This window comes from Leopardus geoffroyi, chromosome D1, assembly GCF_018350155.1.
Source record: "Leopardus geoffroyi isolate Oge1 chromosome D1, O.geoffroyi_Oge1_pat1.0, whole genome shotgun sequence".
NCBI classification, from domain to species: domain Eukaryota; kingdom Metazoa; phylum Chordata; class Mammalia; order Carnivora; family Felidae; genus Leopardus; species Leopardus geoffroyi.
Window position 1 is genome coordinate 82,848,066 of NC_059329.1, and position 26,297 is coordinate 82,874,362.

The window sequence follows — 26,297 nt, forward strand, 5'->3', positions numbered from 1 at the left end:
ATTTGTTTGATCCAAGAATTTCTTACTGCCTTCTTAGAGATAACTCAAGATTCACAGCTTTTGAACTAGCATCCCCTTTGGGACAATTTGGAAAATTATCTTAACTGCTTAGGGGAGAAGTATTCATGTATATTGTATTATCAACACCTTTTTTTTTTTTTTTTTTCCAATTACCTGCTAGGAAGCTTAGTGGGAACCTATCAAAATTCCGTATTAATTTATATCACTGAGAGATGTCCCTTCAAATAATTAACCAAACTAAGTGAATTATTAGAGTTATACATAGTCAAGAAAGAGTAGATAAGATTCATGTGAACTATACAAATAATGATATCATGCCAGATGAGATTGCCTGAATGTTTGTTACCCAAAATTCCTATGTTGAAACCTAACACCTAGGGTGATATATTAGGAAGTGGGGCTGTTGGGAGGTAATCAGATGAGGGCAGAGACCCTCATATGTGGGACTAGTGCCCTTATAAGATAGGCAGTGGAGAGAGAGATCTCCCTTCAGAGTTCATGTGAGGATTCAAGAATTGAAATCTTCAGCTGGAAAGAATGCCCTCACCCAACTATACTAGCCCCCTAATCTTGGGACTTCCAGTCTCCAGAACTGTGAGAAAGAATTTTTGTTTATTTATTTTGTTTATAAGATGCCACTCTGTGGTATTTTGTTATAGCAGCCTGAGTGGAATAAGACACCTGAGAAGAAAAATATGAAAACAGCTAAAAACTAATTTCATAAGTGACGTAACTGGCTTTACTTTCTCCATCTTATACCCAAGTCCTGGTATAATCACAACTGTGTATAATCATAACTAAAATGATCTGATCTTCGAAGTGTGCAAATAAAGAGCAATCAGTGACTTCCTGAATTCAGTTGAGAATATATATAAAGACATACTTACACAAAAAATGATGATAACATAAAATATCTGACTAAATTTCAAAACCATAAAATCCTCAAAATGAGATCTTAATGTCATTTTTACCTTTCAATTTCTTTTTCCTGAGGGTTTGAAATCATTAACTTTGCTTTGTTATTTTCATCAGTAAAGGCTTTCTGTTCTTCATAGGCTTTTAGTTTTTCTTTTAACATTAAAATCTAGTAGAGAGAAACACTAGTTAAAATACAAATTATTTGTCTCCATAATACATGGCTACAGAAAAATGTTAGCTGTGAAAAATAACTGAACATGCTAGATTTTCAACTATAATAGAAAAAAAATGTCAAATTTTTAAGCAATTAAGTTTGCAGAATCCCATAAATGAAGAACTAAAGGAGAGTAACATAAAGAGAAGACATACCTCTTCCTTCTGCTCATTACAGATCTTTACATACCGAGTTATATGATTGTCAAGGTTAAGAACATTGCTCTTCAACTGTTAAAAGATAGAAATTATGATTGTATGTAGGTAGATAATAATCACATAGCTATATATATTTATATATATATATATACATATGTGTATATATATATATATATATATATAAGAAAAATGGCATTATATCCTCATTAATTCAGATCCATGAATTCAAAATTTGAGACAATTACAGTCATGTGATAATCATGATCATTTACGCTCATGTTCAAAATCTATGGTAAGAGGACATGCTGAGCACATCTACAAAATAAATGAAATTATAAAGAAATTATCTTACTACCTGAGAAAATATACTTTTAAGAACTTACAAAACATTCATTCACATTATAATTAAAATTGCCCATTTCCTTTTTCCTCTGACTTCTAAGAAATTTAGAGATAATTTTAAGTTTCAATCATTTTTAAGTTCAACTAGTTTTTAATGAGTTCTTATTACATTTTATCCTTTTTATAATTGTATGGGCTCCTTGGCAGCTATGGAATAGTGGGAAAACATCAAAGATATAAGTCCAAATACTTGATTTCAAGGCCCTGTCCACTTCTTACTTAACTGATTTAGAATTTGGTACTTAAAATTCTGAGTATCAATAGGTTGGTGTAAGGAATATATGAAAAACATGTGAAAAGCTTTGTGTACCCATTTAATATAATCTTTCCCAATTAATTATATAAAAAGTATATAGACATTTCTCTAAGGAAGACAATAACTGGCTCATCTTCATACAGTGGGAGTAGCAGAAGGGTAAGCAGGAGGAGAAATCATCATACTACCTGAACTCTAGGTTTCTTCCAACCCTGAGATCCTGTGATTTTTAAACATATATCATGTTTGACCTAAATTTCTTTAAATTGCCCCAAATTACTGGCGAGAATACTGACCTGATCAATAATTATTATATTGTTAGAGCTATATTGTTTGCATTAATATCATGAATTATTTTAAAGGGGCTATTTACTTCATAAACTGAGGAAGATATATCTATTTTACAGATGAAGTGACCGTGGCTTGGAGAAATTACCTAACATGTCCAAGGTTTTCAGGAAGAAAGGGCTAGATCTGAGCTATAGCAGATGGCATCATCCTTGGCTATAACAAATGTGTTAAAGCCTTGACCAATTACCCCAGGGTGCCATCAAAATATAATGTGCCGTGATGTGAAAAAGTTTAGGAAGAAAGGCACTAAAGCATTCTAGCTTCCAAAAGACTAAATAACGGTATCTATTATATATGTAATCAAGATGTTTAATGATTTAATTGTCCAAGTAAATGCTCAATTAACCAAGCCAATAAAGACATTTCTAACCCTGTTTGCTAATTAGTAAAAATACAATATTTTTTAGAGTTATAAAAATAGTATACATCTAATGCCCTTACAACAAAGGCAGAGTAAACACACTTACAGAAGATTTAATGTCCTTTGCACGATTAGCATACTTAAGAGTGTTATATGTGTCATCGTAGAACACAGAGGAAGGACTAACAGCAGCTATCATTATAGTTTGACAGTTTCCTCCAAGAGAATCCTTTAACAAGCGAGTGAGCTTACTATTTCTGTAAGGAATATGCTGATTCTTTCTCTGAAAGAACAAAAAAAGAATTCTTATGTCATTTTCCACATTTAAATGCAAACCTGCTATCACTTCACTCTAAGAATTTAAGCACTGCCCAACTTTGCAGAGACTTATGATATAATTGGTGATTGAAATGATGATGATGAATCTTATGGAACTATTGAGTGAATATATAAAACAAATATTCTACCTAAGGATTATATCCCCATCTCAATAAACGTTAGCTAATTAAAAAAAAATCAATATTGGTTTATGAGTTGTGATAAGTACACCAGATAAATGTGAGATGTTAACAACTGGGAAAACTGAGTGTGGAGTATATTTAAGAAGATCTTTCCATATTATTTTAGCAAATTTCCTCTCTTAAAAAAATAAATGTCCATTAAAAAAAAAATCACCATTTAAAAAAAATTAAAATACAAAAGTATTACATGCCCTATACAAATATAGTAAGAATTTTGTATGGCATACAGCTATTTCTCTCATTAAATAATTAGCTAACATGGACATAAAGTAAATTAAAATTATAATTTTACAGAGACTTCATCTAAAAGGACAACAGAGTTCTAAGAGAACTTAATACTTCTAGGTTTTCCCCTTTACTTAAAAGATACAGTTCTGATTTTAAAGTAAAAATCAAAATTTCCAAAAAGCACTTTCTATATAAAAACAAAACATTATAATGTTGAGCTAAATGCAATCTTATGCTATCTAGTGTAGATCTTTCATATTACAAAAGACTAATGGAAGCTAAACCAAAAGTGAAATGGCTTGCTTCGGGTCATGTGCCTGATAATTCAGAGCTAGAAATGCACCCGAGGTGCCCCAGTTTCCAGTAGTACTGTGCTTTCCACTATAGCAGTGTTTCCCAAATAGTGTGGAATGTATATTACTGGTGTTAACTTGAAATGATTTTACGTGTACAAGTCCAAACGTTAAACATGGGCTCATAAATGACTCAATAGGAGTCAATTATTAAAAGTTTAGACAGTATGGAAAAAATGCTATAAATGGCTTAAGTTCAGAAAATCAGTCTCTTTATCATGCTATTTACACGTTTGAGATTTTAACTTAGAATATAAAAGACATATTGCCTTTGTAATCTTTATGTGATTTCAGGAACTTGCCTTTTTTAAAAACACTTCCCAAATCATTTTAATTTTATTACATCAAAATACAACATTTTCCTAGCATTCATTGACCTGTATTTTCCTAAATACAATTTCTTAAATCTTGAACCTGGCTTGAACTTGATTAAAAAAAAAAAAAAAGTCATTTTTACCAATACAGAAATTGTTAAATATGCTGTATTCTAGTAAGCACTCCAGCATATAGTAGACATAAAATATTTTTAAATGCCTCAAAGACATCTAATAAACATGACCTTATTAGGTGATTTGATTATACTTTATATCTTAAGCCCTTCTTCCTAAGAAAAATTAAAACTCTAACATTTAACCCAATCTTACAGTATATAAAATACAAACCAGAACAAAATTTAGCTTTTCTAAATATGTTTTTCATATTCATCCCAATTCAATTATCATGCTTGCTGTGTAGTGATCATTAAGTGATCATTTTATTTTTTTAAATGTTTATTTGAGAGAGAGTGAAAGGGTGCATGAGCAGGGGAGGGACAGACAGGGAGAGAGAGAATACCAAGCAGGCTCCATGCCATCAGCACAGAGCCTGACACGTGGCTTGATCTCACGACCCATGAGATTATAACCTGACCCGAAATCAAGAATAAGAAACTCAACCAAATGAGCCACCCAGGTACCCCTAAATGGTGATTTTAATAATCAGGTAGAAAATAAGTGATGAGAAAGTACGAAAGAATACTATGAATATGATAGTCAATCGTTTTCTTTCAACAAATTCTGATTCTAAAACTAGAAATTAAAACGAAACAAAATATAGCTTTATTTGATATATTAGGCTTTCTGTGATCTTTGCCCTATATACAAATGACATTTGATTTATAATAGACCATTAAAACAAAATTATTTTGGGGCATCTGGGTGGCTCAGTCGGTTAAGTGGCCCACTTTGGCTCAGGTCATGATCTCGTGGTCCGTAAGTTCGAGCCCCGCGTTGGGCTCTGTGCTGACAGCTCAGAGCCTGGAGCCTGTTTCAGATTCTGTGTCTCCCTCTCTCTGACCCTCCCCTGTTCATGCTCTGTCTCTCCCTGTCTCAAAAATAAATAAAACGTTAAAAAAAAAATTAAAAAAAGTATTTTAAGTAGTATCTTTCTAGGAATTATACATATTTCAGCATTTCAATATATTTAAATAAGTAAACATATGGCACCTACCTTTGCATCTGCTAAGGCATTGATAACATTCCCAAGAGCTAAGAGTGACCGATTAATATTTGTGCCTTCTATAAATCGGGTCCCTTTAGCACTGGTAGTACTGGCTCGCTCAGACCCTGCCAGATCAATGAGTGACATCTTGGCAATTCGTACATTTTGACTGATACTTGCTGTTCTGTCTTGTTGTCGCAAATAAATCTTTTTGAAATTACAGGAGAATAGGAAAAATGAGGATAAGGTTTAACAAAATTAAAAGAGAAATGTGCACTTGATTTTTAAAAGAGCATGAAATCAAAATTATTTTCATTTCAAAAACATACTGAAGAAAGTATAATATTCTGACTGGCTGATATGTAAGAATACCAGAATTATGGAAGTTGAAAAAAACCTCAAAAGTGAGATTTCCCATATGTGTACCAGAGGGCAAATGACTGTTGGCATGACAGAAGCTCAAAACAACTACCATCTGTGTTCTGGTAACCCTTGAACCAGAACATAGACTTACCAGTGGTGGTGGTAGGGAACAGGTACTCTAGAAATAATACTCTTTTTTTTTTCTTTTTTAAATTTTACTTTATTTTTTATTTTTTAAAATTTACATCCAAATTAGTATATAGTGAAGCAATGATTTCAGAAGTAGATTCCTTAATGCCCCTTAGCCATTTAGCCCATCCCCCTCCCACAACCCCTCCAGCAAGCCTCAGGTTGTTCTCCATATTTGTGAGTCTCTTTTTTTTGTCCCCCTCCCTGTTTTTATATTATTTTTGTTTCCCTTCCCTTATGTTCATCTGTTTTGTCTTCTAAAGTCCTCATATGAATGAAGTCATATGATTTTTGTATTTCTCTGACTGACTAATTTCACTTAGCCTAATACCCTCCAGTTCCATCCATGTAGTTGCAAATGGCAGGATTTCATTCTTTTTGATTGCCAAGTAATACTCCATTGTATATATATATATATACCACATCTTCTTTATCCATTCATCCATCTATGGACATTTGGGCTCTTTCCATACTTTGGCTATTGTTGATAGTGCTGCTATAAACATGGGGGTGCATGTGTCCCTTTGAAAGAGCACACTTGTATCCCTTGGATAAATGCCTAGGAGTGCAATTGCTGGGTGGTAGGGTAGTTCTATTTTTAGTTTTTTGAGAAACCTCCATACTGCTTTCCAGAGTGGCTGCACCAGCTTGCATTCCCATAGAAATAATATTCTTAACAGAAAACCAAAGGCAGTGGTCAGAATGCTTTGCCTTTGTCCGGGGACTTTTCCTAAAGGAAAGGTGAATTTGATGTTGGCCTAAATTGGAGAGTAAATGTATTCTAATTCCCAAAATTGTTGTATGTTGTTATATTTAAGAAAATATCCCATATAAAAAAAAAATAGTAAAATGTACTTGTCATGTTCAGCTCATCGGCATACAGCATTGTTTATTGAGCCAATTCAGGCTACTTTATAGTTTAATTGAAATAAGCTAAGTGGCAAACTTAAAAGAGATGGAGAAGATTAGCTATTATTCCTTTATAAAACTCTTTGCTAATATTCTTATAAAGCAGGGTCTAAGACATTTTGGGGAAATTTCAGTGTCACAGATAAACATTTCTCTCATGACCACTGATAAATGAAGAGTCATTGGAAAGAACAGAAAAGATTAATAAAATTTTATGGACTAGAGACTTTCTGAATGACTTGACTGCCTCTGATATGAATTCTTTCAACTATGTCAATTTCTTTTATAAGATGTGCTCCAATAATATAATCCGGAATGAAGCTATAAAATAATTTGTATTTTAACAGGACCAGAAGCTACAAAAAATAATATCTATTAACCTATGCTTTAACTCTTTCTAGAATTGTATTCCTAAAAAGAACTGTAACAATGTAATCAATGTCCTTCAGGAATGCAACTACTCACACAGTCCCTATGGTGAAATCTTTAGAAAGTGAATCAGTATCTCCCCAATTTATTGGTTCTGTAAATCTAGATCTATAAAGAGAAAGTTTGCTCTGAATATAAGGTTATCTTTAGAAAAGACTAAATATTTTTGCTAACTTAAAAAAACAAAAACAACTAACTCAAGGAAAAAACCCTCTAACACTACTACCTTACTATCCTGTATCTTCACACATGTAAAACTTTATACTTCCGATTTACATCATCTCAATTCTGAATATTCTTGATAAAATCTTTTCAAAGCTGTAGAGTTAAGGAAATACTGAGTAAGGAGTCCACAGGTGAAGGGATTTTCTTTGTATATGTGAAAACTACCACACATGAATTTGGCTTTGTTCATTTTAAATTGAATTTTAAGAGCAATAGTCTAATGGCCTGTTACCTGGAAAACAGCATGAGAACGAGAAGATGTGGCATTCATATCAGTGGGATGCTGTGTCCTGTTTCTGTTTCCATTATCCAACAACTGTAAAATTTCCTCTGAGGACTTGGGCTAGAAAAGTTTAAGTAAAAGAAAAATATACAAATTAGCCATCTATCTTTAAAATTTTTAATAAACTTTCAACAAGGAAAAAGACTTTTAAAGATAAAAGGTAAAAAACGTTTTCTATAAATTGAATCCCATTAAATATTCCCCACCCCTCCCCTCCAGGAAATTGAAAATCTATGTGTAACTTATGATTTCCCCAAAGCTTTACTAATAATGTACTGTTGACTTGAAGTCTTTCCGATAGTAGGAACAGGTGATTAATACATATTTTGCATGTTACATGTATTATACACTGTATTCTTACCATAAATGAAAAAAGGGAATGTTATTAAGAGAATCATAAGGAAGAAAAAATACATTTGCGGTACTGTACTGTGTTTATAAGAAAAAATCTGCATATAAGAGTACGCGTTCAGATCAAACCCAGGTTTTTCAAGGGTCAACTATACTTTGTTTGGTGTTCTATGAGAAATAAAAGATAAAATCTTTTCTTTCTGTGGAGATAAAATATAAATGTATTATGCAGAACACATGGTATTAAATTTTCAAGTAGATTTTTAAAAGAAAAGGTCATTCAATTATTTCAAAGGGAAACAAAATAATACTAAAGATACACTCTGATTATTTTAACTCTGCACTTCATTATTTTTCTTCTATCTTGAACACAATGGAAAAAAAGTAAATGGCTAAATAATCATGCTTGCTATTAGCATAAGGAAAAAGACATTTATAAACATACCTGATGTAAAGTCAACCCCTGAACAACTACCCCTTTTTGGGCGTCTTCCCGAACGGCAAGTGGTCCTGAATTTACTAAGAGGTCACGAATCTGTTCATTATATACCTTAAGGGGGAAAAAAAACCGAAAAACAACTGCTTTAGCACTGATGTTGAAATAATAGTGATAACATCACATATGCTACTGATTTAAGGTTGTATTAGAATTACATCTTAAAGGTAAGCGTCAACTCATTTTCATTCATCTCACCCATTCTACCTCTTGTTGCCATTAATTTTCTATCGTCTGAGAAAACAGAAGTTTTATTACCTAGGTGTGCAACTGAAATTTAGAGGTGAGTCATTATATTCTTACTCCATAATTTCTAGTTTGATAACTACAGTGAAACAAATAAGATAGCTGAATGTGCCTTTTCCTATTTTCTGGAAATATATGGGACATAAGGTCTTGGGAGATTCTAGTAAGTTATATGGAGATGCCATAGTTCTTACTGAAGATATTTGTTATTTTATTATGCCCCAACAGTCAAAACTTTTTAAATTTTAGAGCTTAAAAGTTAAAGAAAACCCATAATCAGGGATATATTTCATTTATCTTTTAATTGCATTAAGTTTAATATGCAATTCTTAATAATAAGTTCCATAATAGGACCCCCCCCCCCACCACACACACACACACACACACACACACACACACACACACACACCCTTCATTTGAATGATGAGGGGAACTGAGGCCCTAGAAGGTTAAGTGATTTGTCCATGGTCACAAAAGTAATAGCAGAATGGTGCCAAATAGCCTTACCCTACTGCATGGCATTGAATACACATCTGTATTTTATGTCTCTGGCAATATATATATTTTTTAGTAATTTTGTAAGCAAGGCATAAAAATGGTACTATTGATTTTATGAATTTATCAAAGTTACTGAATTTTCTACTTGCCAAACAAATGACAACTACAACTAGTGATAAAACTTAAACACATACACATACATACACACAAACACACACACACACACACACACACACACACACACACAGAATTAAGGCTTTAAGAAATATTTTAAGTTATTTCCATGTTCTAATAAATAGCCAATAGTGATACTTCATTTCTGGTAAGATTTTCTACAATGAATCATAATTTTTAAATGTAATAAAAAAATTTTTTTTTAACGTTTATTTATTTTTGAGACAGAGAGAGACAGAGCATGAACAGGGAGGGTCAGAGAGAGAGGGAGACACAGAATCCGAAGCAGGCTCCAGGCTCTGAGCTGTGAGCACAGAGCCCGACGCGGGGCTCGAACCCACGAGCCGTGAGATCATGACCTGAGCCGAAGTCGGATGCTTAACCGACTGAGCCACCCAGGTGCCCCAAAATGTAATAAATTCTTAAAAGTAGTAAAATCGAAAGAGATAATTTTTGTTGGTTGTTATTTTTCTGATAAGCAGCAGTCACTTTTCAAACGCTTCCCCTTACCCATTTCAATCACACAAAATACACAATTAGAACAATCATTCTCAAGCCAGTCTACACATCAGAATCACCTGGGAACTTTTAAAAAACCTAAGATGCCTCAACCACAATCCAGACCTATTAAATTAAAATGTCCAGGGGGTGATACCTAGGTATGTCTATTTTTAAAAAGCTCCATAGCCAACTCGGGTGCAGAGCCTGAATGAAAACCACTAGATTAGACGTTGCCTTCCTTACCATTAATAACATGAAGGCAGATTAAAAGAAAAAACAATTAAAAACATAAAAATAACCAAACTTTAGAATTCCCCCAGTTATAAAAGGATCTAAGGAAGAAATAATGAATACTGCTATGCTCTTTCCCCAATTAAGTTCAAAGCAATTTTTTCAACACTTACTCATAGACAATGAGTTTTTTCAGCAACCTACATATCTTAATCAATTTTTGAAATGTGAAGAAACTTTCTCAGTAGGGACCAAACTACAAGATGTCAATAAGAGAGCTGTAACCAGTAGAAATGTTCTCTCCGATACCACAAACGAATAGGCAGTAAAATCACAGATTTGTTTCTGCACTGGTATCTGAAACACTATCTGAACACAAAGTTAAGAGTGCCTACCACCTGGTTATGATTTGTTGAATGTCAGCTATTACTAAGAAAGCAGAAGTCCTCAAAGAATGATGGCGTATGTCAAAAGGACACAAGAGAAACATGAAGGAGACCTGACTAGTCAAATCTAGCATAATTTGAGCTTTAATTATGGAAAAGGTTTATAAGCTCTTAAATAATATTAAGAAACCATGAGTCCACACTGATATAATAAAGAAAAGGAAAAGCTCTTTCCGTATAGGAGAAAGTGAGGAATGACTATAGATGAAATTATGGAATTTAAGTATCACTATCATCTACCATCATAATAACTGATTCAGGCATGAATCATCAGTGGATGCCAATAGTAATAGATGAAAGTTTGAGGAGTAAGAGGATAAAGGGTGAAGTAATATCTTTATAGGGCAGAAATTTTGCCTACATCAACATAATGAAATGGATCAAAGTTAACCAAACCAGTAATGGGACTAACTAACCACATAAGTTATGATACCATAAGAACTCAACATTACTTCTACGGTGTTCTTGCTAGTTTACAACCTGAATCCAATTGCTGACTAACACAAATTAGAGGTTTTATGACAGTGACATAAAACAGAGAAAAAAAATCCAAATTAAAACTAAAGAGATATGACAATTGCATGCAACTTATGATCTTAGATTTCCTTTTTCAAAAAGGGCAACATTGGAATAATTGGCAAAATCTCATTAAGATTTATAGATTAGGTAATGGTGTTCTATCACTGTTAAAAATTTCCTGATTTTGATAACTATTCAGTGGTTATTCTTGTTTTTACAAGTTTGTAACTTAAACAGATTAGAAAAAAGAGGAAGACACACACATACCAAGGGAAAAAACAAAGGTAGTAAAGGTAGTAAAATATGGGGGATCTGGGTGAAGGGTATCTGGAAGGTCTTTGTGCTAATCATGCTACTCAGAAATTAGGCCAAAATAACATACTCAGCAGAAAGAGATAAAGATGCATAACAAATACCTAAGAGCAGGAATTTCAATGATTTTATACATTCATAAGAAAATTACTATATGATAGAATAGTTTGAATAGGCCATGGAACGTCTTAAAGATTTTGTAATACTATTGACTCATCTAAAGAATGATATTGTCAACTCACCTCCAGATAAGAAACTGCGGTACTACATACTTTCTCTTCTTTAATCTCCTCCATAGATTTGTAAAGGTCTAACATCGTTAGATACATCACTCCAGGTTCAGCAGCTGATCCTAGCATCGTGTGGGTCTTCCCAGCTCCAGTGGCACCATATGCAAGTACTAAGTTTTTATAAAAGGGGATCAAAGCTCTTTATTACGACACACAACATTACTATATCCACTGTCCAGTGGAGAGTTCTATCTGTATATCCTGAACATAACCTTAAACTCATTAGATCCAAAATTAACTTCTAGGCTTATCCTAAAACCTGGGAATTTTAGCACAAATCTACTCTTAACTCCTGTATTCCTTATTCTGGTTAATGGTACCACTACTCTCCCCACCCCCCAGCTCATGTGCTCCCTTTCCTCTACAGCACTCTTTTTTAAAAATTTTTTTTTTTCAACGTTTTTATTTATTTTTGGGACAGAGAGAGACAGAGCATGAACGGGGGAGGGGCAGAGAGAGAGGGAAACACAGAATCGGAAACAGGCTCCAGGCTCTGAGCCATCAGCCCAGAGCCTGACGCGGGGCTCGAACTCACGCACCGCGAGATCGTGACCTGGCTGAAGTCGGATGCTTAACTGACTGCGCCACCCAGGCGCCCCTCCTCTACAGCACTCTTAAAACCTTTAATCAGTTATCAGTATCCCTACCTAGTCTCAATCTTCTTTAATTCATCTCTTAGAATTTTGTACAGTTATTTTTATGAAAACAAAATCGAATATGTTAAATCTCCTTAATTGTTCCATAGTCCTATATGAGAAAGTAGAAATTCCTCCACTTGGAATATTAATATTATTAAGCCCTCTCTCTATCCTATTCCTCCCTTGCTGTGGTCTAGGCATATTAGATTGTGTGACGTTCTCTGCATGTGCTGCTCCTTATCTACTCCACTGCTTTTCCATTGAAGAGTTCCTCCAGTTAATCCAGCTGGAACACTTACACCTGTTCTAAATATTCAGCACACATGTCACTTTTCCATGTCACAGGCAGATATGTGTACTCCCTCATTTGAGTTCTCAGTGTATGCTGCACATCCTTCTATTCTAGCCTGTATCACCCTGTATTTCCAACTGTGAGCTCTAAGTCTGAAACTGCGAATAGCGAATTTCAGCGAATAGCTGAAATAGCGAATCAGCTGAAACAAAGCAGATATCCACTGCAAGTTTGCTGAATAAATGAATTCCAATAGAAGCCATTTATAAAATTCCTTTTTAAAATTTGATTTAGGGGTGCCTGGGTGGCTCAGTCAGTTGAGTAACCAACTTCGGCTCAGGTCATGATCTCATGGTTTGTGAGTTCGAGCCCTGCGTTGGGCTCTGTGCTGATGGCTTGGAGCCTGGAGCCTGCTTTGGATTCTGTGTCTCCCTCTCTCTCTGCCCCTCCCCCACTCATGCTCTGTCTCTCTCTGTCTCAGAAATAAATAAACATTAAAAAAAATATTAAAAAAATAAAATTTGTTTTAGGCAAATTACTTTGTTTTCACAATTCTCTCTAGCATAACATAAAAGTGATGTTTGAAGAACAAAAAACAAAAAGCTACTCTGAATTACATATGGCAATTGCTGACATAATAATCAATTAAGACAATTAAGTCCTCATATTATTACTGGTAAGAATATTTTTATAAGTTAAATTTCCCTGATAAACCAAATATTAACAAACTACTAAAATACTTTTCAACAGAATTAATTGAACTGACACATGTTTCATTTTGTTCTATATTATGTAAGCTAGTGGTAAACTGAGAAGTCTTAAGACAGTTGGATCATAGTGTAAAACAAAGTCAAGAAGAAAACAGAGATTCACTATTTGCTTGGTGGAGACTTTTTCATTTGGAGTCAAGAAAAATTTTAAAAATCTCTAGAGACAATATGGAGTTTCATGAATGAGGAAAATATACACTTAAAAATGAGAATCACAGCAGTTCTAATCAATAAACCACATTCTATTCTTATTTGACCAAGACGGTAAGTCTTCTGTAATAAAACTGAATGAGTCAGAGACAGTGAAACATGTTACAGTTTTGGGGTATCTTAAAGAAAATGTCATAAATGGTGGTAATTACAAAAATAAGATATAAATAATAGTGTTAAGGGCCTTAGAAACACTGAATTAACTGGCCTTTTGGATCTCTCTCTAGGAAATGAACATGGCTGTTTTGAAAGGCAAATTAGAGATCTATCCAGAACACTAGAGATGCTTTCTGGGCTGAAGATATGCTGAAATAGCACATGGTACTCAATTAATACGGCCTTTTAACATTTTTATTTCAAGGTATTATAAATGAAATGTCCAACTATTCCCCAGGGATAGATCGTTGTATAGGTAAGCGGAGAGAATACTAATGAATTAAATTGTGAGAAATCTGGCATCAATTACAAGACATGTGTGGTTTAATAACATAGGAAACTGAGAAGATGACTGCCTAAAGGGACCATAGCAAAGCTCTAGAAGAGAGAGTTTCAAGATATGTTATATGTGATAATTGAATTTCAGTATATGTGCTGCCGAAGTGAGCACGTGATAATTGAATTTCAAAGATTGAAAGTCTACATTTACAGCGAAATACTCCTGAACTTAATAATTTTTAGCAAAAAGCACCTTAAAATGGATTATATTTAGAAGAATGGGCCAAGCTGATGTACATTCTAATGTAAAACTGAAATCAGGTGGAAAAATTAAACTCTAACTGAAATAATTACCTGTGCAATTATATCCATTCAAAAAACTACGAAGAATTGGCTTAGTAGTGTGTTCAAAAACTTCCAATTGAGTTGAAGTTTCATCAAAAACAGCATCAAATACAAATTTGAGATCCTTATTTTGTCTCTTTGTAATATCTCGATTTGCAGTTTTCTTTCCATGGAAAAAACTGATTTCTTCTTGTTTGGGATCAAAAACTAGGATATGCTTATCCACAACATGGACCACTTTATGGAATCCAGCTGCCTTTTCTTTTGTATTTTCAGGACGCACACGAACAACTACTTTCATGTGGTGACACAGGTCTTCCTCGGTGACAGACATTATTGACTATCTTGCTTCCGTTTATGTGAAAGCCTGAATATTTCTCTGTAATTAAAAAGGAAAATAAAGTATTAATATTAATTCTATTATAATATGACTGGAATGTAGTAGTCACTAAAAAAACTATGAATAATTCTATTCTACTCACCTGGTAAATGTTACTGGAAATATGTACATTTAAAAAATACAATGTATATTTCACTCCTTGGTTCAAAACCTTCCAGTCGTTCTTTATTTTATTCAGAGTACATGTTTAAGTTCTCTAAATGGTCTCAATTTCCCATTTTATTGATCTTCCCTTTGTTCCCTCCATTCCAGCTGACACACCAGGCACCCCAATAAGGTCTTTCCATTAGCCATTCTATTACAAAATGCTTCCCTCAATATCTGCATGACTAAGTCCCTCACTTCTTTCAAGTCCTTGCTCAAATGTTGCCCTCCTCATGACTTATTAAAACTACCAAACCAATGCTTAATTACTCTTATATACAGCTTTTCCCCCCAAACACTTACCAACTCCAAATAGTATATATTTTTTACCTATTTATTGTATTTGTTGTTTATTTTCTCTCTTCCAGGTAAACTATGCACTCTTTAAAGGCATGCATTTTTTTAAATCTGTTTTGATTACTGATAATGTTCCAAGAGCCTAAAACGGTGCCTGACACATGGTAGACTGTATAACTATTTGATGAATAAATACGTTAGAAAATCTAAAATGTTTTTAATTTTTTTTCTTAGTTTTAACTTTTAGATTCTAGGTTATTTTCTGGATAATTGAGGTTTCCAAATTATTGATCTTTGTTAGTTTATCTTCACTTTTACTATTTAATTTTATGTGAGACAGTCTAGCCAAAATTTTTTTGAAGTTTATCTATTTTGAGAGAGAGAGACCACGCACATGCAAGCACGTAAGCAGGGGAGGAGCAGAAAGAGAGGGAGAGAGAGAATCCTAAGCAGGCGCCATGCTCAGTGCAGAGCTCAACATGGGGCTCAACCTCATGAACCATGAGATCGGGACCTGAACCGAGATCAAGAGTTGGATGCTTAACTGACTGAGCCACCCAGGCGCTCCAATCAGACAATTTTTAAACCTACCATCTCTGACGTACAGTAGACTTATAGAATTACAGAGCAGATTAGGATCTCTGAACACATCATCGTGTATATGCCATCTTTATCACCTTCATGCCTGGGCTAACTAATTGAGGCATCCTTGTAACTATTTTTAAACACAGGGGTTTGTGAAGATACAGGTAGAGAAGAGTCTGGATGTATCAATTTCCACTGCCAACAGGCTTGCAGCCAAGATCACTTTTATTAAAAATAGTTCAAAAGCCAAGACTTTCCCTTCATTACCATGATGATTCTGAGAGATCTTTTCCTGTCCATTCCCATAACCCAAACTAAAATAGTGCTGAAGTTCTTGTGAAAGCCAAAGCTTGGTGTTTGGGCAGCCTAGCTGTGGTTGTATGTGGTTTAACAATAGTGTTTCAGTCTAAGTGGAAGCCCAGGGTCTGACTTATACTTCAGGCAGAGAGATTTATCAGGGTTTTGTGTGTGTGTCATTTAATTTTTTGTTTTGTGATATAATCTGCTCACTCTGACTACTGCGTAGATAACACACTATAAGGAATAGAGACTAGTTAGAACATTTTAGTAACATAAACAGGAGATGATGCTGTCAACTCAGAAGCAGGTAGCGGTCATATTCTGGATGTATTCTGAAGGTAAAGACAATAGATTTTCCTGATAGATGTGCAGTATGAGAGAAAGATAGGATTCAAGAATAACTCCAAAGTTCTTGGCCTGAGTGTTGGAAGATCTAGAAATCTAGAAATGTCAAGGCGGATAGAACCCAAGTTAAAAAAGTACAGTTTGTCCTCAGAGTCCTAATGCTCTTTGAAGCTTTTAATAGTTTTTAGAGTTTCAAATGACACTAAGATTTTGGGGAATCTTTAAATGAAGGACAGGATCATCAACTGTGTTAGATATTGCGAATACATAAAGTACACACTAAGAAGTAACCATGAGATTTAGTAACATGGAAGTCGACTAGAAGAAAAGTTCTAGGGGAAGACGGGACAAAAACCTGATGAGAGAAGACTCAGTGAACACAGGTAATAATAATACAAAAGTGAGCCAAGAAATGGTGTGGGGGGGGGGAAGGTTAGAAGAAAATATTTTGTTATTTAAAAAATTTTTTCTTTAACATTTATTATTGAGAGACAGAGAGACACAAAGCGTGAGCAAGGGAGGGGTAGAGAGAGAGGGAGACACAGAATCCAAAGTAGGCTCCAGATTCTGAGCTGCCAATACAGAGCCCGACGCAGGGCTCAAACTCACAAACTGTGAGATCATGACCTGAGCCGAAGTTGGCTGCCCAACCGAGCCAGCCAGATGCCCCAATATTTTGTTATTTTAAAATGGGATGAATATCAACAATGATAAAACCATACACTTTTGGGAAGAATTCAAAGAAGGCCGAAGTAATCTAAAAGCAGGAGACACTGGACACAGCACTCCCTTTTTAGGACTCTGTCTTTCCCCAAAAATAGAATGCTGAAGAGGGAAGGATGGTCATTTTGATTCCAACAGTCAGGTTCCATCCAGAAGAATTACCTTCTGACTAGCCAAGTTCCACAAAGCACCTATGCCTCACCTCTGTGACCTTGGACAAGTTACTTAACCTCATTGAGTCTCAGGTTTCTCATTTGTATTAAAGAAATAATACCTCATAGTTGTGAAGGCTAAAAGATATAACAAGTATTAACTGTATTAAGGCATTCAATAAATGTCAATTCGCTTCCCTATCCACCCCCATTCTTGTCTCTTCTTGCCAGAGACATGTTCATCTTTTTAGTGTTTCCCAATGGGCTTATGATGGCCCTTTGGATAGGACAATTCTTCCTTGTTTGGAACTGTTCCATGTATTAGAGAATGTTTAACATTTCTGACCTCTGTTATAGGCCAGTAGCATCCCACATTCCGGGTGATACCAAAAACTGACCTCCATACACATTTCTAAAAGCTCTTAGGAATATTGAATGCTTTGATTTTGACGGATACAATTACCCTCCCCCCCAATGATAGGTAAAATACACACAAATGAAATGGTTAAATAAGCACAAAACATTAGGTAATTATTTCAAAATAGACCTTAGAATCTCAAGGTTGGATGGGATCTCTTGCTAATGAATTAATTAATGAATCAACTCAATACGTTCACTGTTAGATGTTGGAGCCAGATACGTTAGGTTAAAATTCCAGCTCTACTATTTATTGGCCGTGACAGCAAGTTATGTAACCTCCCTGTGGCTCAGTTTCCTCATCTGTAAAGTGGGACTAATAATAATGCCTACCTCACAGAGCTGTTGTGAGGAACTTAGAACAATGCCTGGCACACGGTAGGTACTACAAGTGTTTGCCACCATTGCTATTATTATTATTATTATTATTATTATTATATACAGTGCAGTGAGAGAAAGTGGTATCAGTAAAATAGTGACACAAATATGTAAAGGTGTAACTATGACAAGTACTGTAAGGTAAATAAAGGTTAATAGTGCTACGTAAGACTATCATGGGGGGCTCAAATAGTTAGAAACTTCCTAGAGGAAGTGACAGGAGCGGAGAGTTGAAGGATGCATAGTTATTAACCAGGTAAAAAAAAAAAAAAAAAGCATTTCATGAAGGAAAACTAGTTACACGTTAAATAAATATGAGCTAGGCATTTTCCTGGGTCTCAGGACAGATGGCAGGAGTGTATGTGTGGGCTCCTATTTTAGATGGGGCAGTTGAGAAAAGCTTGTCTAGTGGAGTGTCTTTTTACAGAAACTGAAGAGGAGTGGCTCTCTGGGACAAGAGTATCTTAGGCAGGAAGTCTGAAGGCCTGTGGTAAGAAAGAGCTTGTGGTGAAGACATAACTGATTTAAGCATGGTCAATCTGCTTAAATCTCATTTCTTTTAGCTGTTTCGTTTTAGCTAATTGCAACTTTACAGTATATAAAGAAATACTCAACTTAGCTTTACCCAGTCCTAAGGCAGCTGGAGAGAACAAAAGGAAACAGAGTGGGTTGCATTAAGAAGCTATAACTAGATAAGAGTGGGGCCAGATTTGGAAAATCTTGAGTACAGGCTATCAAGTTTAGATTTAATTTTGCACTTTACTGGAAACTGCTGAAGGTATTTTAGAAGGCAAATGATCTTACTCAAGGAATACATCAAGTAGAAATACTGACAAATATCTAAAGAGGTTTAAGAAGTATAAACTCAAATACAACTTTGTTTTACAACTTGCTATAGATTTTAAGAAAGACATTGTAACTTCTTTTTAAAAAAATTTTTTTTTCAACGTTTATTTATTTTTGGGACAGAGAGAGACAGAGCATGAACGGGGGAGGGGCAGAGAGAGAGGGAGACACAGAATCGGAAACAGGCTCCAGGCTCTGAGCCATCAGCCCAGAGCCTGACGCGGGGCTCGAACTCACGGACCGCGAGATTGTGACCTGGCTGAAGTCGGACGCTTAACCGACTGCGCCACCCAGGCGCCCCAAGACATTGTAACTTCTAAAGTATCACACATTTCTCCAATTTTTCAAAACAAAGGAGTGACTATAATTTTCTTAATAAAAACACCCAAGGTCAACAGAATCACCAAAATGTAAACAATTAGTCTATGTTCAAATACACTGATGTCTTGGGGAAGCCTGGGTAGCTCAGTTGGTTAAGCATCCAACTCTTGGTTTCAGCTCAGGTCATGATCTCACAGTTCAAGAGACTGACCCCTGCGTTGCACTCTGTGGATGGCTCGGAGCCTGCTTGGGATTCTTTTTCCTTCTCTCTTCCCCTCCCCCACTCAAGGACACACACATGTGTGCACTTGCTCTCTTTCTCTCTCAAAATAAACACATAAACTTAAAAAATGAAGTTTTTCCTACATTAATGCATGATGCCAGTTTTCTTTCCTGACATGGCCAACTAAAAGAGATGGGCATCTAGTTGATTCTGAATAAAGGCACACAGAAAGCAAATTCTTTGACCATGTTGACCAAGAAGCAACAAAAGAAAAGCCTAGATATTGCTATCTGTGTAATAATGTGTTGATTCAAACATTCTTTTCAGATGACTGTTCAGAAGACAGAATCACAATTTCTGATTAATTCTGTCATATCTACTCCTAATTATATTTGTTTAATAGAACCAAGAGTAAGCTGCTAGAATTTCATTGATGGGACTAAAACATTAAAGATAAATACTTCCAACACCACTGTTCATTATAATAAGAAGGTATTTGTTTAGTCTTGAGAAAGTAGAATATAAATGAGAATGGAGTGGCTTCAGTTGCTAATCTATAAAGTGATAGGATTGGTGAAAGGATAAAGTCCTTTTCTAGCTCTAATATTTTATTATTACATGTGATTGGAAAAGGGTATAAGAAAGTGACAAGAAATAATAGCTAATGGGACTGTATGTTTTTACCATTATATCCCTAATCTCTTGTAGTGAGCCTAGTCAATAGCATGTTCTCAAATATTTGATTAATGAGTAAATTAATAAATTATAAAAAGCAGACACAGAATCCAAGAGAGTAACTCACTCATTTAGAATAGAGGCAAACATACAATATATTTCTCTGAAAGAATCAACATATTATAGTAAGTATGACTGGCAGTAATAGGCAGTTACAATGAGGATTCTGAGGCATCAAAAAAAAAAAATAACATAGTGTACGCAGTTTCTTGTTTACAAAATTAGGAAAATGGGAAGATCATCTTTTATATGAATTATTGAGGGTGGTTAAGACACCATGCCATGTTATACTTAACAAGGGTAACATTCAATTTTCTGGGACATTCACTTATATAAAAAAAGCTCATTCCTCTGCTACATTTAATGAAGAGGTGTTAAAATCTAATTCTCTACACCAGCTGCAAGATAATATAAACCAAGTTGAAGAGGCAAATTCTTAACTTACAAGCCACTACTGTTCACCCAAGAAAAAAATATAAACCAAATAAGTTAGACTCACCCCCGGTTATATGCAAGTAAATAATAAATTTTATTTAATTCATTGATTGCATGCACTGATGTCCTCTTCAAGAGCAATCAGATCATGTTATGTATCTCACGTCATTCCCCAGCTCCAAACTCTCCAATGACTTCCCAGCATCAGAATAAAATGTAAACTCCTTAGCATGTCTTGTAGGTTCTATATCTGGCCCTGTCTACCTCTTCAACCCCTTCTTTAAATGTTATCCTCCTCCTTGATTACTCTGCTTCAGTCACACTGTCCTAAATGTTCCTAAAATACTCAGTCTTATTCTAACCTCATAACCTTGCACTTTCTCTTCTTTTCCTGGAAGGCTCTACCTTCAGACACTTGCAAATCTTAATCTCTCAGTTCATTATTCTGGTCTCTGTTCAAATAGCACTACACAGAGGCTTTCCCTAAAGATTCCATTCAAAATAGTGTCACCTTGCCTTTTCCTCTTTAATCTCTTAAGGGCTTTATTTTTCTTCTTAGCATCTAGATTAACTGGAAAATATTATTTGGTTACATATTTACTGCTTGTTTCCTCTTTAGAATATAAGCACTATGAGACTATGGGCTTCATTTGTACCCTAGAAACTTGAACAGGGCTTGTTCAATATTTACGACTCAAAACACACTTGTTCAATAGATGAATGAATGAACTAATGAAGGTTTTCAAAATATATGTGCAAAAAAATAAGTGCAGAATAGACTTGGCATGTAACCATTTGAATTTTTAAAAACATACATATTTGTATATGCATGGGCTGTCTCAGGAAGACAACACAAGGAATTGGTAACACCAGTTGCCCCATGGTGGGGAAATATGAAGGTCTGGGTGACAGGCAGGCTTACTTTCTACTGTATATTCTTTTGTAGAATTTGGATTTTAAACAAGACTAGTTATTTTTATTTCAAAAAACAAACCAAAGGAGAAACTATTAAAATTTACCTTAAGCACAATCTTCCATTTAATAACATTGTATTTATGGAATATTTTCTATTGAGCTCTTAGTATACACATAGAAATTGCTAAGCAACTTACATACTTCTCATTTAATCCCCATAATAATCTTATAATATAGGTATTATTATCATAGGAAAAATATAATATAGAGAGATTAAATTAACTGGCTAAAGTTAACTTGGAAGCACAAGACATGAGATTTGAACTCAGACTAACTGGATATGAAGTCAAAGTATTTAAATCACTACTCTTTCAGATGTAAATATTTAATCTCTAGAAATTTTCTCAGAGAGAATAAAAATATATATTTGCCTATTTTTGATAGAAACCTCAGGGCCTAGCGTAGGAGCTCTTGAATGAATACTGAAATAAAACCAAAAATGTATGATTTCTTTCTGCTTGTGGGATATCCAACAGCATCTATTCTCAGCAAATATACTATTGAGAACTCTTAAATTAGATCAGTAAAGTGATAACTACTATTAATGAACAATGATTATCATTTGAGCATGTTATATATGTCAGACATACATATGGTATGGTAAACATTTAATATTCATCATCTTATTCAATCCTTAAAATAATCATATAAGGCATACTCTACAATAGTCTCCATTTTACAAAAACAGAGACTTAATTTAGGACAAGTAATTTTTCCAAGATGACATAGCTAGTAAATGAGAAGCCAGAATGTAGACTCATGTCTAAATCCAAAGCCCATGTCCCTAATGATTACACTCTACTGGAATAACAAGAGAACATTTTCAAACAAAGGAACAGAAACGTTGCTCAAATTATCTTGAGTGTGGAGTTATACAGTTATAAATGATTTCTTATATTCAAACTCAAATCTGAATTAGATTCAGGTTCAACAAACATTTTTTAGGAGCAGGAACTATCCTCCACAATATCATTTGTAGTCTCTATGCAGCTTACACCTCTCTGGAAATTACTTTAGTGTTAGAGCCAGTGCTTCTACTAACTTAAAAACATCAGGGAGGAACAAAAATTTCAAATGGAGTTTAAGGGTGGCACTAATATCTGGGCTATTTTTTCCTCCTAGATTTCATGGAGTTACCATAAAAGTGACTTTATTGTGTACTTTAATTGATTCAGGCTATCAATGGATATTGACAAGATGCACTTTTAAAGTGAAAATTTTATGTACTTCTATATACTTGCTCAGTAACAGAAGAGATTAATTACTACCGTTAAAGGCAGATAATCTTTGTTTACTGAAAAAGTCAATTCTTACAATGTAACAGAAACTTATTAACAAGCACTATCTAGTCTTTGGATCTGATATTCTCTAGCACCAAAGTTCATAAATACTTCCCAGAGGGGCTGAATGTAGTGGAATAACACTACCAACTAAACCCTGTAGAATGCTTAACACAGTCTACTCCATAGTTCATAGTAAATAACCTAAAGTATATATTATACAAAATTATTTAATTCTGGACAAATAAACTCTTTTCATAAACAGCAGTTAGCCTTGATCTCTCTGTATCTGAATGCCTAGTAAGCTGCTAAAAGTCTTGCATAAACTAAGAACAGAGGGTAAAAGGAGTTCTTATTTATTTGCAAAGCACTTTGCCAAGTGGTATCGCTTCCATACCTCATCTGATTCTTGTCAATCCCGTTACACAGTGCTGGCAGGTCTTATCTTGACGCTACAACTGAGACTCAGAGGAGGTTCCCGACTGACCTTTGCCAAGTTAACACCAGGACCTTGCAGGACAAAAAGTTTGTAAGTTGGAAAACCAAAATTCCTTATTACATAGTTAAGCTCAGAGTTACATTTACAACTGTATCTTAAACAAAACATTCTGAATTTGGAGTCCGGAACGAACTTTACACTGTAAGGTGCAAGGCAATTAAAGTGCTCTGCCAGTCTAGGGAAAGAGCCAGGATGTCCTTTAAAACTTTCGACTTTCTCAGAATTTAAGGCAGGAGATTTCTGCCCTTCCTGTGGAGCAGTGAAGGGCTCCCGATCAGGTAGAGCCCTGCTCTAGCTGGGACTCGAGTTCCTCTTCCTTTCACTTTCTCCCCGGGGACGCTAACTACCCGCCCCCTACCCCCACCTCCCCTACCCCCCCACCCCCCACTCAGTCCTTCGGCGTTTGTCAACAAGCCCATCCCGTCTTCTCCTCAGGCGGCCTCAGGAGCCTTCCGTTTCCAGCGAGATAGGCCATCAAAAGAAGCGTTCCCGAGACGAGAAGTTTCTCCTCACGTGCCTCTCACTCACCTCTAGTCCACCAAAGGTTACCGCGACACTTCACTTCGATGTCCGCCTCACCGCGATTCAAACTCTGCAACAAGATTCAAACCCAATCCAGCTTTTCGAGCACCTCGTTTCATTGGCTGCCGACTTCGTGACGCAATCACGTCGGACGTTGCCGTGGCGCGTGGTAGCTTGGCGCCAGTAGTATCAGCCGCGCGGCTCTGTGGAACCTGCCTTGCTGCGCGTCGCCAGGGCAACGCGCACGGCTGTTTCCGGAGGCGTTGGCCGAGGTGGGCGGGGCTAGACCGCAGCTGCAGGTGGGAGGTAGCCACCTGGGATCCTCAGACCACTTCAAGAGCCGCGGGCGCAGGGCCCGGTCCTTGGGTTCAGGGTGTGAGTGAGACGGGAGCGGGCTGGGGTTGGCTTGTGCCGTCTGCTGGGGGAGAGGCGGAGCCTGTTGGGTGTGGGTTAATGGATTGTGAACGTTTATCTTCTTTTCTCTGTTGAGTAGTGAGGCCTCGAAGGCACAGGTCCCATGCTCTGGAAGGTGTAGGGACCTGTTCCTTTCAGCCACTTTCACTTAAACCGAACTGGGGTCAATTCGTCTCAATTAATTGAAAGTCCAGAGCTTTAGGTTTGAGGCCCTAGGCTTTATTTCTCAGGACTCCCAGGCCTACTCCCTTTATTGCTGACTGAAACTATTTGGTGTTTTTGACATTCCTTTCGGATGAGGACTTTACAAAATAAATTCATTTAAATTTATTGCCTAGTTCATTTTTGGATGCAGTGTTTTTTAAAGTCCTAGATTGTAGATATTATTTCAAAATGTACGGTTTAAAAAGAAAAAAAAATACCAGAAAAAAAGGGAAATATGTTTGCTAAGATAAGTCCATTTTATTTGTCAGGATGTTTTTAATAGTATGATCTGAATGTCATTGTTATTCTTTATATTAACATTATTGTATCCATTCTGCAATTACTGATTGTAGACTTTAGGGACATAATAGCATAAATAAAAAATCCCTGCCTTCTTGGAGCTTATATTCTTATATGGAGCTTATCACCATAATAAATAGGATGGCACAACACATTGCAGAATATTATAAGTGAAACAATTATGAAAACTTCTACATTATGGACACTTATTTCCTTTTAAAGAAAATCAGAAGCACAGTGTATTGTATACGATGCATGTTATATGATTGTTTCTGAACTCTGGATAGTGCATCAATAAAGATATTAATTGCTGGCTATATTACATATATGTTAGCTAACGCAATAGTTACTTGTGTGGTGCTGGGTTTGGTAATAAAATTGAGAAGTCTTTTTATTTTATTTCAAATATGTACTCACTCTATAGTACTTGATGTATACTTGATGTCCCAGGCATTTTGTTAACTCTATGTTATTTTATTTCACTCTCAAAATAGCCCATGAGATACAGGCACAATTTATTTTACTTAAAAAACAAAAACAAGTTTTCAGAAGATCCCTAAAGGAAATTTAACTGTACAAACCAGCCAATTCAGAAATGAGGCATTTGTCTCAGAAATAATTTCTAGGTTAAGTGATCTTAAGATACTTAATCTATTCTGAAAATAGGTATTTTAAAACCAATTTCTTGTAAAATTACGTTCATTATTGGTGAATAAGAAGTGTTTTAGATTTCATTTATTTCGACACCACATTATAAGCCTTGCTAACAGGTGTTTCCACACCTAATCTAAGTGCTTATTTTACATTTAACTTTAAATTCTGCCTTACAGTTGCCATTTAGCACATTTAGATGATGAGGTCTATATTCTTAAAGTATTGTGTAGTCAAAGCAAAGAAACTTTAATGTTACAATAAATGCCATCACTCTGCCAGTTGGCTTCTGTTTGGCAAGACATCAAGAAATAAAACAAAGTATGAGACTAGTGTATTTTGTAACGAAATGAAGGAAAAAGAACCGAAACCATAAAAACATAGGACTAAAGGAGACAGAAATTCCCACCTTTTGTTAGAAATTGGGAGTATAATGTGTTACAATAGAACACGGAAATTTAACAGAGGCTCATAGTAAACGGAATAGAGTGGAGTTAAGAATAAAATGGAGTTAGGTTTAAAGTTGATTCAGACATTAAAAAAAAAAAAAAAAAAGTAAAAGTAAATTTAAACCTGGCAGTGGTAGGTTCTTATTTCCGCCCCCTCTTCAGGAACGCTATTTCAACCCCCTCGCGCCTGCAGGACCCTTTGTCAGCTGGGGCCTGAAAAGAGCGGAACGAAAGGCGGACGGTTTTCGGTTGCTGGGGCGGACGTGGACCCGATCTGTCCGTCCTTGC

The 26,297-nt window shown here is 35.4% G+C and overlaps 1 protein-coding gene across 2 annotated transcripts in view; it reads right to left on the reverse strand.

The window, feature by feature from the left end:
* KIF18A (kinesin family member 18A) overlaps window positions 1-24,110 on the reverse strand; it is an 81,734-nt gene extending 57,624 nt beyond the window's left edge. Inside the window, exons 1-10 of one of the 2 annotated variants that reach the window (XM_045484827.1) lie at window positions 23,998-24,109; window positions 23,368-23,480; window positions 14,424-14,793; window positions 11,677-11,834; window positions 8,457-8,561; window positions 7,610-7,720; window positions 5,272-5,469; window positions 2,788-2,964; window positions 1,309-1,383; window positions 993-1,105 (exon numbers count right to left, since the gene is read on the reverse strand). In XM_045484827.1, the coding sequence (XP_045340783.1) occupies window positions 993-1,105; window positions 1,309-1,383; window positions 2,788-2,964; window positions 5,272-5,469; window positions 7,610-7,720; window positions 8,457-8,561; window positions 11,677-11,834; window positions 14,424-14,748 (1,262 nt within the window). In that variant the 5' untranslated portion in view covers window positions 14,749-14,793; window positions 23,368-23,480; window positions 23,998-24,109. Of the gene's footprint in view, window positions 1-992; window positions 1,106-1,308; window positions 1,384-2,787; window positions 2,965-5,271; window positions 5,470-7,609; window positions 7,721-8,456; window positions 8,562-11,676; window positions 11,835-14,423; window positions 14,794-23,367; window positions 23,481-23,997 lie in introns of both variants that reach the window. The other variant, XM_045484828.1, reaches the window with a different exon arrangement.
* Between the last annotated feature and the right edge of the window lie 2,187 nt (window positions 24,111-26,297).